The 14,342-nt window shown below is 40.8% G+C and overlaps 1 protein-coding gene across 1 annotated transcript in view; it reads right to left on the bottom strand.

The window, feature by feature from the left end:
• Positions 1-14,342, bottom strand: part of WBP2NL (WBP2 N-terminal like) — a 68,665-nt gene that overhangs the window by 20,465 nt on the left and 33,858 nt on the right. The window contains exon 5 of the mRNA XM_058308847.2: positions 404-517. Coding sequence (XP_058164830.1) covers positions 404-517 — 114 coding nt within the window. The remainder of the gene's footprint in view (positions 1-403; positions 518-14,342) is intronic.

The following is a 14,342-nucleotide window of genomic DNA, read 5'->3' as shown; positions in this document are numbered from 1 at the left end:
GCCTCGATGATGCCTTGATTTGGATTTTTCCTAGCCTTGAAATTGTGAACCAATAAATCGCCACTGTTTAAGCCAACCCATTGCCTGATATTTGCTAGAGCAACCAAGGAAACTAAAACAAGCTGTAAGCTGGAAATTACTCTTCCTACTAATGGGAGATTCATAGGTATCCTTCACCTTTTTACTTTAACATAAAAGTTAAAGTAAGCCAGAAACCAAAGCCCAGTCACTTTCTGATTTGCCAATGTCTGGAAACGAAGCCATGGATTTGACCATTTTCTAAACTCCTAAACCTCTCCTGCTTCTTCTGTAGCAGATTTCGAAGCAAGTCTTCACTGAACACATCTTTGGGTCCCAAGCATACTTTCCACCTACCAGGAAGAACCTCCCAGCCATACCTTACCTGCACAAGGTGCCTGAGGAGTGCTCATTGTGTTCTGCTGCCCAGAAATAACCACATACATTCCTGAAGGGCCATACCAGTAATTTAGGGATCTGAGTGGAGCTCCTCTGGCAGCTGAGAAGAGAAATTTAACAAATTATAACTCTTTTTATTCTTTTAAGTCAAATGTACAGCCGTTACCAGCCCAATAATTAGCAGAGTATTAACCACTAGTTTACACATGTGACCAACAATGCTTCCAGGATTTAAGATAAAAAATACACATGCCCATTGTTCTGAACTGCATGCTTCTTGAGGGGAGAGATCATGTCTTAAATTGTTCTTATTCATGGTCTAGCATAGCACATATCACACTACTTTCTCAGAAAACATTTCTAAGCAAGGATTCTACCAAGTTGGCAAGATACATCTTTTAAAGAAAAAAGTAAGGGCATTATTAGGCTTTGGAGTCAGACCTGGTTTCTAATCTGAGTCCCATCGGCTTTCAACCTTGGGCAAGTCACATATCTGCTCTATTCTGTAACTCAGATTGCAACTGCTACATAGGATTGTTGTGAGGATTTACTAATGATTGGAGTTTTAATGGGTCAAAACATCATGATTATTCTAATGATAAACTAAAAGCAAGGATATGCAGGGAGGTAACTATAAATGTTTTGGGGGATATGGGGGAGGAGGGGAGAGGCTGAGATATTGATACAGTTCAGAGACATTTGGTATACCAACTCTGCTTTCTTCCATTTGATGAGGACGTGGACTGGCTGCTTCTGTGTGACTCAAAAACCAAAAGAGCTGGGGAGAGAATGTGGTTCAAGCAATTGGGGGCCCACCTCCCACATGTGAGGTCCCAAGTTTGGTTCTCATTGCCTCCTAAAGAAGACAAGCAGACAACAAGCAAAGACAATGAGCAGACACAATGAGCAGACAACTGGCAGATGAGGGAGCCATCTGCGGGATGGGGGGGACCAAAATAGGTAAGCATGTGCCTTAAATGGAAATGCAGAGATCGCTACCATAAATTCTTCCAGAGGGAAGTGGACTTGGCCCAGTGGTTAGGGCGTCCATCTACCACATGGGAGGTCCGCGGTTCAAACCCCAGGCCTCCTTGACCCATGTGCAGCTGGCCCATGTGCAGTGCTGATGAGCGCAAGGAGTGCAGTGCACTCAGGGGTGTCCCCCGCTAGGGGAGCCCCACGCGCAAGGACTGTGCCCCATAAGGAGAGCCTCCCAGTGTGAAAGAAAGTGCAGCCTGCCTAAGAATGGCCCCACCCATACGGAGAGCTGACACAACAAGATGACGCAACAAAAAGAAACACAGATTCCCGTGCTGCTGACAACAACAGAAACAGACAAAGAAGATGATGTAGCATAAACACCGAGAACAGACAACCGGGGCGGAAGGGTGGGGGGAAGAGGAGAGAAATAAATAAATAAATCTTTAAAAAAAAAAAGGAAAAGAAAAAATAACATTTAAAAATAAATAAAGGACTACTCTTTCATTAAAAATAAACAAATAAATAAATAAATTCTTCCAGAACAGCAATGTAAACTCTCAATATAATCAAGCAATGGCACAGCAAGAATCAAGCACTCCCATCCAGGGAAACCTTACTTTCAGGGAAAGTGTCACAATAGCCATGAGTCTCTGTCCCCATTTATTATGTCTTAGGGTCTATTCAATTTCACTAATACTGTGTTAAAGTTTTTAATCCAATACTGTATGTCTTTTGGTAATTATTCTTCTGTAAGAGCTTAAAAACTTGAGAAGGTGAGGATATTGTTTTTCTTTTCTAAACTATCTCTTGTATTATTAGGTGTTTAGTCTGCCAGGTGAGTTTAACTATTAATTTATCAAGTTCAATGAAACCCACCTGACAGTTTAGACAAGCAACTAAACAATGTTAAATTGGGCAAAAGACTTGAACAGACATTTCTCAAAGAGGAAATACAAATGACCAAAAAGCACATTAAAAAATTCTCAACATCACTTGCTCTTAGGGAAATGCAGATCAAAACTACAATGAGATACCTTAAAGAATGGCCATTACTTAAAAAACAGAAAACTACAAGTTCTGGAGAGGATGCGGACACATCCTTTCTTCTTGGTGGGAATGTAGATATGGTACAGCTTCTGTGGAAGACAGTTTGGCAGTACCTCAAGAAGCTGAATATAGAACTGATCATATGATCTAGCAATCCCGGTACTAGATATATTCAGAAGAACTGAAAGCGAGAATGTGAAGTGACATTTGCACACTGATGTTCACAGCAGAATTACTCACAATTGTGAAACTATGGAGCCAGCCCAGTATCCATAAACCGATGAATGGATAAACAAATGTGGTATATACATACAATGGACTACTAGTATGAACAAAAGAAATCAGGATGCATATATAAATATGATGAGTAAACTCATGGAGATAAACTTTAGAGTATAGGTTACTAGGAAACAGAATGTGGATTGAGAATGGGAGCTCACGCTTAAGGTATGCAGCATTATTAATAAAGTTAACTGCAAAAGTGTAGAAATGAAGAGTTGATAGTAACACTTTATAGTGAATATAACTAACACTGCTGATTTAAAAATGTGATTGTGACTGAAAAGTCTAGTCTGTGAATGTAAATGTGAATTGAAAGGAAACTAGAGAATAATCTAGGGAATGTATAACAGTTATTTCAGTGGTAGATTAAGACTGTGGTTAATAATATAAATATAAGCATCTTCTTTTACAAAGTGCTAAAAATATGGTGATACAAGGGAAAATTACAACTATTATAACCTATGGACAATAATAATATTGTGATATTTTGCAGCAATGACAAGAAGATATTATTTCAATTCTCAGAAAGAACTATGGGGGGGTATTAGTCAGGGTTCCCTACGGAAACAGAATCAACAAGAGATATCTGTCAATAGTATGTGATTTTATGAGTCTTTCACGCAGCCGTGGGGATGCACAAGTCCAGGTTCTGCAGGCAGGCTGCAACCAGAGACTCCAATGAAAGTCCAAGGAAGGTTCTTGACAAGTTCTGGGAGACGCTGACTGCCCAAAGACAAGCTGGGAAATTCTCACTCAACGCTGGAACCACTTCCCCTTTTAAGGTACTCAATTGATTGGCTAAAGCATCACTCATTGCTGATGGCAATCTTCCTGATTGAGGTAATTGTAATCAGCTATCTATGATTTACCACTGCAGTAAAGTCAATGGTGACTAAAGTTCATAAATGCCCTTGTATTATAGTTAGCCCAGTGCTTGCTTGACCAAACAACTGGGCACAATTACCTGGCCAAGTTGACACAATAGACTAACCATCACAGGGGGTATAAAGGGATATGGAATTTTTCCTTTTGGAGTAATGAAAAATTCTAAAATTGACTTGAGGTGATGACAGCACAACTCTGTGATGAAAATGAGAGCCACTGAGTTTACACTTTGAATTGTATAAAGATGACACTGTATAACACAGAGAAGCCAGAGGTGGAAGGTAGACTATGGTTAACAGGACAAATGAGAGACTGTTCTCTCATGAGCTATAATAAACATATAATACTAATACAGGGAGTTAACAACTGAATGGGTTGGGGGAAATACACACCAAATGTAAGATACAGGCTATAGTTAGTAGTAATATTTTGATGATGCTATTTCATAGTTTGTAACAAATGTTTCACAACAATGCAAACTATTGATGGTGGGGTGATGTATGGGATCCCTGTATGAAAATATGCATGTTTTTATTATAAGTTTACAAATTTTACTATACATTTATTGTTTATGTATGTTCATGTGTGAATTATAAACTTCAATAAAATTTTATTTCAAAAAAATTTTTTAGGGAAGTGGTTTTGGCTCAACTGATAGAGCATCCACCTACCACATGGGAGGTCCAGGGTTCAAACCCAGGGCCTCCTGACCCATGTGTGAGCTGGCCCATGTGCATTGCTGATGCATGCAAGGAGTGCCGTGCCATGCAGGGGTGTCCCCCATGTAAGGGAGCCCCACGTGCAAGGAGTGTGCCCCATAAGGAGAGCTGCCCTGTGCAAAAAAAGTGCAGCCTGCCCAGGAGTGGAGCTGCACACATGGAGAGCTGACGCAGCAAGATGACGCAACAATAAGAGACACAGATTGCTGGTGCCACTGACGAGAATACAAGTGGACACAGAAGAACACACAGCGAATGGATAGAGAGAGTAGATAACGGGGGGGGGGGGGGGGGGGGGGGGAAGGGGAGAGAAATAAAAATAAATAAATAAATAAATCTCTCCTTTTTTTTTTTAATTTTTTTAATGGCAAAGACCCTGGGTCCCAAATGACTATGTGGAACAACCCCCGCCTCCCCAACCCACTGATTGGCTTTAATGTAAGGGATAATATCTACAGTCACAAGCCACTGGTAATTCAGGATTTATCTGTTTCAGCTGCTAGCATTTGCATTATGCTAATTCACTATCCATCTAAAGGTGCCCTTTCTACCTGTTACCCTCCCTTTCGATATTATATTGGTTTCCTTTACAACAATTTCCATGAGAAGTAATTATTTTATTCATTTATATGTCTGCTTATTTTTAATCTGACTCTCTCACTGGACTAAAAATTTAATAAAGACAGGGACCATGTCAGTCTTGTTCATGGTTGTATTCCCAATCATCTCACCTAGTGTTTGGCACACAGCAGTGCTCAATAAATATTTGTTAAAATCATGAATCAAAGTGCCCTAACAAATCAACTTTTGTCAAAAGAGGGGGAGGGAATCTTGCCTGGTGAAAGAATTAGATAATGAAGCAAGGACATTAAAGAAGCTGCTCTCATAAGGCCTGACTCTTGCCAGGGTGGGGTGGGTAGGTTGTCACACCAAAGCCATAATATAATCAGACCCAGAACTGTTCCAGACACTGGGCCAAGTTCATGTAAGTCACCTACATTTTTTTCAAGTGGCGATGCATCTGTTTGGATGCTGACTTTAACTTTGCAGAAGCACATCTGGATGACAGCAGCATAAGGTTGCCTAATTAGTCACCTAATCCCTAGCCCATAATCCTCAGTATTGTAAGGTAAAATATAAGAGTTATTTAAAGACCCAGTATGCAACTGTCCTGAGTTTCCTAGACATCTGTAGCAAAGAGGAACTGTAATTCAAGTGTCCCCTGGTCCTGGATCCCCCATCACTGTACTCCTCTAACTGCCAGGACTGCCTGTTCCCCAGAGTTGAGCCTCCAGATGCTACCTGCCATTTAGGACCTCCAACAGCTGTTGAATGGGTGCAGCTTGTACATTCCCTGGCTGTAATCTCCTTACACTGTTAAACTAAAGGTAAATGGTAACAAATATTCTCACTTCTCAGCCTCCTCTCATCTGGCTCCTCTATCACCTTTCTTCTACAGCACTTTGCTGAAACCTCTCTCTGAGACCACCAACAAACTCTAATTTTCCACATGCCTTTCAGTCATTTTACCAAATATCTCTGCAACAGCTGACATGGATGACCACCTTCTACTGTTTGCAAATTTCTCCTCGACTTCTGGGATAATAAACTCACTTAATTCTCCTCTTCCCTCTCAGTCCAGCCTTTCTGAATCTTCTTTGCAGATCACTCCCCTTATGTCCATCCCTCAAAATGTTAAGGCTCAGTCTTTAGAAGCAGCTGATCTCCTGAGCTCCAGGCTGCATGTCCAGTGGCTTCTTCTATTACCATGTACCTCACATTTAATATGGTGGAAGTGATAAGAGTATAGGTTCAAAAGGACACATCACTTATGTAGTAGTCCTGCCAAAATGAATACCCTGAATATAACCATAAGCAAACAGACAAACCCAAATTGAGGGACATTCTGCAAAACAATAAGCCTGTACTCTTTAAAAATGTCAGAATGTCACACACACACACACACACACACAAAGGCAGAGCAGGGAAGTGGATGTGGCTCAAGTGACTGAGCTCCTGCCTACCACATGGGAGGTCCGTGGTTTGGTTCCCAGTACCTCCTAAAGACAGTGAGCTGGTGTGACAGGCAGGTGTGGCAAGCTGACAACAAAAGGATGACACAACAAGAGACACAAGAAGAAAAAAAATAGCATGAGAGACAGAACAAAGCTGAGAGCAGAGGTTCCCAGTGCTTCCTAAAGAAGACTAACAAAACAGCAAGTTGACACGATGGGCAGGCATGGTAAGCTGACGCAACAAGATGGTGCAACAAGAGATCAGGAGGGAAAATACAATGAGAGACACAGCAAAACAGGGAATGGAGGCGGCTCAAGCAATTAGGTGCCTCCCTCCCACATTGGAGGTTCCAGGTTCAGTTCCTAGTGCCTCCTAAAGAAACAAAGAAGACCACAGATATGGCAAGTGCAAACAACAAGGGGGTGGGGAGAAATAAATAAAATAAATCTTAAAAAAAAAAAGGCTGAGAATGTTCCAGATTAAAGGAGACTAAAGAGATATAACAACCAAATTCAATGTTTGATCTGGGATTAGATCTTGGATTGAAAACAAAAAAGTCTTATTAGGAACAGTAATGGGACAATCATTTTGAGCATAAACTATATATTAAATAATAGCTTTTTTCAATGTTAAATTTTCTCAATTTCATAGTCCGCTGAGGTTATATAAGAGAATGCCCTTCCTTGTTCTATGAGATATAAGTATTTAGGAACGAAAGTAATGATCTTTGTAACTTACTCCCAATAGTTCAGCAAAAATTTTAAAAAAAGAATAAGATATCTTAAATATGAGGAAATGGTTACAATGGGTAAATCTAAAGGAAAGATCCATGAGAGTTCATTGTAATATTCTTACAACCTTTCTACAGATAAGATTTTTTTCCAAATAAAGTTAAAAAAGAGAGAAGAAGAGATTTAGTGTTTAAAGTCCATCTCCATCACTTGTTAATTGTAAATTATATAACTTTTTTCCTTTTTTTTTTTTTCCGGAGGTACCAGGGATTGAACCTGGGACCTCCTATATGTGAAGCTGATACAACAGGATGATACGACAAGAGACACAAGAATAAAAAATAATAACAAGAGAGACAGAACAAAGCATTCAGCCAGTGAGCTACACCTGCTCCACTATATAACCTTTTGACTCAATCTCCTCAGCTATAAATAGAAGTTAACTAAAAATTAATTAATTTTAAAAGGAAAAAAAATAGGAGATAATGATAGTACCTACCTCAGAAGGTGGTTGTGAGGATTAAATAAATTAACACATGCAAAGGGCTTAGAATACTACCAGTACATGGTAAGCATTCAATAAATGTTAGATAGGGAAACGGACTTTGGCCCAGTGGTTAGGGCGTCCGTCTACCATATGGGAGGTCCGCGGTTCAAACCCCGGGCCTCCTTGACCCGTGTGGAGCTGGCCATGCGCAGTGCTGATGCGCGCAAGGAGTGCCGTGCCACGCAAGGGTGTCCCCCGTGTGGGGGAGCCCCACACGCAAGGAGTGCGCCCCTGAGAAAAAGCCGCCCAGCGTGAAAAGAAAGAGCAGCCTGCCCAGGAGTGGCGCCGCCCACACTTCCCGTGCCGCTGACAACAACAGAAGCGGACAAAGAAACAAGACGCAGCAAATAGACACCAAGAACAGACAACCAGGGGAGGGGGGGAAATTAAATAAATAAATCTTTAAAAAAAATAATAAATGTTAGATAGTATTATTATGTCTGAAATCAAATTCATTTTCTCACCAATTTAGGCTGCCTCTTATATTCTTGACCTTGGTTTATAGCTTCATGATCCATGCTGTCTTCATTCTTCAGGGTGACTCTCCTTCTAGATGGCCATCCTTGTAGGTGACCCCAGCGCTTCATTCACGCCTCCACTACAGCACATGCCATGAGTATGATAATATATTCACATGTCTGTCTCTATTGGACTGTGAGTTCTTCAAAGGTGGGGGACACCTTGTCTGTATTTTTAATATCCACAACAGTGAATGGAACTGAGGAGGTGTTTATAAAGATTTGATGATCAAAGTAAATTGATGTGGGAGGAAGGGCGCCCGGCTTGCCACAGTAGCAAACAGTGCGGCAAGAAGTGACACCGCCTCTGCCCACTGGGCCTAGATAAGGTGACCACGCCTGACTAGGCCTTTGCTGCTAGCGGCTGGCCGGCGCTGCCCTCCCCCTTTCTATCTCCCGCCTAGCCCAACGTCCAGCCAGCTCTCACTCCCCCTTTCCCCTCCCCTATTCCAAACCTCTCAGCCAGCCCTCTGCCTAGCAACCGCTTACAATCACCTATCAGGAAGCAGTACCCGCCCGCACCTATCAAATCCCTCCACACAGTCCCTAACCCTATAAAGCTGTGTCCCCTTCCGCAATAAACCAGACTTGTGCCATCAGCCTGTCTCCGCGACTCCTTCCTGGGTCGTGCGCCCTCCACGCCTTCGGAGCCCCCGAGGGAAGCCTCAGCGGCCGTAGGAGGCTTTCTTCCCCATGCCAGGGACCCCGCTCGTCCCACAACGGGATCTCACTCGTCCCATAACAGGGACCCCGCTCGTCCCATAACAGGGACCCCGTTTCGTCCCTCAAATTGATGAATAAATGAACAAACACAGGAAGCCAATTCTTGCCAGGTTCCAAAATGGGATATTTTTATATTACTTGTTATATTAGTTTTACATTCAGGAATACATTCCATTTGGTAATAACTTTTGTTCACATAGCATTCTAGCTGCTCTCATTTTTTTTAAGTGGCTGAATGTTAATTTTTGCAAAGAAGGAAGGTCTATAATCAATGATATAAGCTTCCATCTTTCATTTTTCATATAGGTTTTTACATTTATTCTCTTAAGCAGATTGACAATTTTCTTTTTTATTATTACCTTGGTAAGCTTTGGAGATTAAAACAACAAATTTTGAGGGGGAGGCAAGATGGCGGCTGAGTGAACTTCCCGGTTACTAGCTCCTGGGGGGAATTGGTTGGGAGGCGTCGGAGACTCTTTGGGACCGGCTGTTTCGGGATTTTTCCTGGTCCGGAGGTGTCTGGACATCGATTTGGAGGGAAGGTAACAGAGAGGATCCATCTGTGAAATATACACGGAGATCCCAGCTACGTGTGGAGGACTCCCTCCTTGGGTAGGCGGAGCCGAGGCAGCTAGCACCGCGCGGAGCCCCGGCGGGCGGCGGCCAGGGTAGCCGATTCCGGCCGAGCCCGGCTGGCGGGCGGGGGGGGGCGGAGCCCGGCTGAGCTCGGCCGAGCCCAGCCGCGCCACGCCGGGCGGCGAGCGGGAGAGCCGCGCCGCGCCGCGCCGCGCCGCGAGCGGGAGAGCCGAGCCGCGCTGCGCCGCGCCGGGCGGCGGGCGGGAAAGCCAAGCCCGGCCGAGCCCAGCCGAGCCCAGCCGAGCCGCGGCGGGCAGCGGGCGGGGGACCGGAGCCCAGCTGAGCCCAGCCGAGCCTGGCGGCAGGGTTTCTGTTCTTTGGGTTTTTTTTATTTTTTATTTTTTGTTGTTGTTGTTGTTCTTGTTGTTCTTTTTTTTTTTTTTTTCAATCCTCTCTTTCTTGTCCCCAATATTCTTCTTATACTATTTTACCTTAACAATACAATAGGTCCTACAGGAAATACCTCACATTTGCTGGGTTTCCTCACCCTCCACTGCTTCATTTCTCTGTGAATAGATTTAGCCTATCTACACTATCCCCTTTCCCCTACAACTTGATATCCTCCACCATCTGCTATCTCTCCTATATTCCATCTCCCTTTCTTTGATCCACAAAGTGTCTAACTCTTAATTTCTAATACCTTTGTTTAGTTTTCCATCTGGTATTCGTCCCTGAAACTATTACCTTTCTTTTCTCTTTCCTCTCTCACGAAAACAATAGCCTCTTAGTACGTACCACATTCCTCCCATATTCAGTCGTCTACCTCATTATAGGTACTTTCCTACTACTATAACTCTACACAATTTACATGATCTAACCTCCATCCTCCCAGAACTCATATTGTTGCTTTGTAAACATATATCACCAATACTACTTCACACTTTTTCCTTCCTTACACAATTGACTTTCCCCAGCACTAATACCTTCCTTTAAAGTGAGCTTAACTAGCAATAAGAAATTGGAATAAGAAGAACAAAGTGACAAAGAGAAGATATAACACTTACGCAAAAACAACAGCTAATTAATCTCCAAGACTAGACAAAGAAGCTAAGGAACTGATTAAACCCGTCAAGAAAAATGTTGACAAGACAGCAACAAAAATCTACAAACCAAACCAGTAATCAGGAAAACATGGCTGAATCCAATCAACAAACTGAAAATCAGGAAGGGGGGCAGGACTTCGCACAAGCAATGAAAGATCTCAGAACATTTATCACCGACAAATTTGATGAAGTAATGAAAGAGGTTAACAGCGTGAAGACAACACTCGGAGGGGAAATTGCAGACATGCGCAAAAAAATAACAGATATGATGGAAATGAACACCACAATTCAAGAAATAAAAAATACACTTGCAGCAAATATCAGCAGACTAGAAGAGGCAGAGCAGAGAATTAGTGATGTGGAAGACAGTGCATTGGAAATCAAACAGATAGTAGAAGTGGTCAATAAAAAGGTAGAAAAAATCCAGATAGGACTTAGGGACCTGAATGATAACGCAAAACGCTCAAACATACGTATTATAGGCATTCCAGAAGGAGAAGAGAAGGGAAAGGGGTCAGAAGGAGTGTTGCAGGAAATAATGAATGAAAACTTCCCAAATCTACTGAAAGAGACAGATGTACATATCCAAGAAGCACAGCGCACTCCACTGGTCATAAACCCCAACAGGCCCACCCCAAGACATATACTTGTCAAATTATCCAATGCTCAAGACAAAGAAAAAATTCTAAAAGCAGCAAGAGAAAAGAAAACCATCACATACAAGGGAAACTCCATAAGATTAAGTGCTGATTTCTCATCTGAAACGATGGAGGCAAGAAGGCAGTGGTATTATATAGTCAAGGTACTAAAGGAAAAAAATTTCCAACCAAGAATACTCTACCCAGCTAAACTAGCATTCAAAAATGATGGAGAGTTCAAAATATTCACAGATAAACAGAAACTGAAAGAGTATATCAACAAGAAACCTCCCCTTCAAGAAATTCTTAAGGGAATTCTGCAGGAAGAAAGGAAAAAACAGGACAGTCAGAGATGGAGGAGAGTGTAAAAGCAACAAGAAAGACAAAAATAGAAGGGGAAAATAAAATAATACAAACAAAATATAACAAACACAAATCCAACCAAAATATGGCTACCATAAATAACTCTCTAAACGTAATAACACTGAATGTCAATGGATTAAACTCACCTATCAAAAGATTCAGACTGGGACACTGGATAAGGAAATACGACCCATCTATATGCTGCCTACAAGAGACACATCTTAGACCCAGAGACTCATGGAGGTTGAAAGTGAATGGCTGGAAAACAATCATACAAGCAAACAACAACCAAAAAAAGGCAGGAGTAGCTATATTAATATCAGACAAAATAGACTTTAAATGCGAAACAATTGTGAGAGACAAAGAAGGATACTATATTTTAGTGAAAGGGACAATTTGTCAAGAAGATCGAACAATCATAAATATTTATGCTCCTAACAAGGGCGCCTCTAAATATGTGAGGCAAACGCTGGAAAAACTAAGTGAAAGAATAGATGCATCTACAATTATAGTGGGGGATTTTAATACACCACTATCAACTCTGGACAGAACATCTCAAAAGAGAATCACTAAAGAAACAAAACATTTGAACAGTATATTAGAAGAGCTGGATCTAATAGACATATATAGATCATTACACCCAAACACAGCAGGATACACATTTTTCTCAAGCACACATGGAACATTCTCCAAGATTGACCATATGCTAGGCCACAAAGAAAGGCTTAATGAATTCAGAAAGATCGAAATCATACAAAACAATATCTCTGACCACAGTGGAGTCAAGCTGGAAATTTGCAAGGGACAGAGACCCAGACTTCACACGACAATTTGGAAATTAAACAGCACACTCTTAGAAAAACAGTGGGTCAAAGAGGAAATCTCAAAAGAAATCAATGACTACCTTGAAACAAATGATAATGATAACACAACATACCAAAATTTATGGGATGCAGCAAAAGCGGTACTGAGAGGGAAATTTATAGCCATAAATTCATATATCAAAAAAGAAGAAAGAGCAGAAATTGAAGAATTAACTGCACATTTGAAGGAATTAGAAAAACAACAACAAAGTAACCCAACAGGAAGAAGAAGGAAGGAAATAACAAAGATAAGAGCAGAACTAAATGAAATAGAAAATAAGAAAGCACTTGAAAAAATAAACAAGACCAAGAGCTGGTTTTTTGAGAAGATCAACAAAATTGACAAACCTTTAGCGAGACTAACAAAGAAAAAAAGAGAAAAGATGCAAATACACAAAATAAGAAATGAGAAAGGTGAAATCACCACTGACCCCACAGAAATAAAGACTATCATAAGAGGATACTTTGAAAAACTATATTCCAACAAAAATGACAATTTAGAGGAAATGGACAAATTCCTAGAAATACATAAGCAGCCCATACTGACAAAAGAAGAAATTGATGATCTTAACAAACCAATCACAAGCAAAGAGATAGAATCAGTCATTAAAAATCTCCCAACTAAGAAGAGCCCAGGGCCAGACGGCTTCACAGGTGAATTCTACAAAACATTCCGGAAAGAACTAACACCAATCCTGTTGAAACTATTCCAAAAAATCGAAACAGAAGGAACACTGCCTAATTCCTTCTATGATGCCAACATTACCCTAGTACCAAAGCCAAACAAAGACACCACAAGAAAGGAAAATTACAGACCAATTTCTCTAATGAACCTAGACGCAAAAATACTTAACAAAATACTTGCTAATCGTATTCAACAACACATTAAACGAATTATACACCATGACCAAGTGGGATTTATTCCAGGTATGCAAGGATGGTTCAACATAAGAAAATCAATCAATGTAATACACCATATAAACAGATTGAGAGAAAAAAACCACATGATTATATCTATAGATGCAGAAAAGGCATTTGACAAAATACAGCACCCCTTCCTGATAAAAACACTCCAAAAGATCGGAATACAAGGAAACTTTTTGAACATGATAAAGAGTATATATGAAAAACCTAAAGCCAACATTGTTTACAATGGCGAAATCCTGAAATCCTTCCCTCTAAAATCAGGAACAAGACAAGGATGCCCATTGTCTCCGCTCCTATTTAACATTGTCTTGGAAGTACTGGCTCGAGCACTGAGACAAGAACCAGATATAAAAGGCATTCAAATTGGAAGGGAAGAAGTCAAAATTTCATTATTTGCAGATGACATGATCCTATATATAGAAAACCCTGAGAGATCTACAAGAAAGCTCCTAGAACTCATAAATGAGTTTAGCAAAGTCGCAGGTTATAAGATCAATGCGCAAAAATCAGTAGCATTTCTATACACCAATAATGAGCAAGATCAGAAGGAAATCAAGAAACAAATACCATTCACAATAGTAAATAAAAAAATCAAATACTTAGGAATAAATTTAACTAAAGATGTAAAAAACTTATACATCGAGAACTATACAAGATTGTTCAAGGAAATCAAAGAAGACCTAAATAAATGGAAGAATATTCCCTGTTCATGGATAGGAAGACTGAATATTATTAAGATGTCTATCCTACCAAAACTGATCTACACATTCAATGCAATCCCAATAAAAATCAACACAGCCTTCTTTAAGGAACTAGAAAAACTAACTATGAAATTTATTTGGAATAAAAAGAGGCCCCGAATAGCCAAAGACATATTGAAAAAGAAAAACGAAATAGGAGGAATCACACTTCCTGACTTCAAAACATACTACAAAGCTACAGTAGTGAAAACAGCATGGTACTGGCATAAGGAGAGACACACAGACCAATGGAATCGAATTGAAAG

This window comes from Dasypus novemcinctus, chromosome 12 (assembly GCF_030445035.2).
Source record: "Dasypus novemcinctus isolate mDasNov1 chromosome 12, mDasNov1.1.hap2, whole genome shotgun sequence".
Lineage (NCBI taxonomy): Eukaryota > Metazoa > Chordata > Mammalia > Cingulata > Dasypodidae > Dasypus > Dasypus novemcinctus.
The sequence above is the reverse complement of the archived record's forward strand: the minus strand, read 5'-3'. Positions and strand labels throughout refer to the sequence as shown.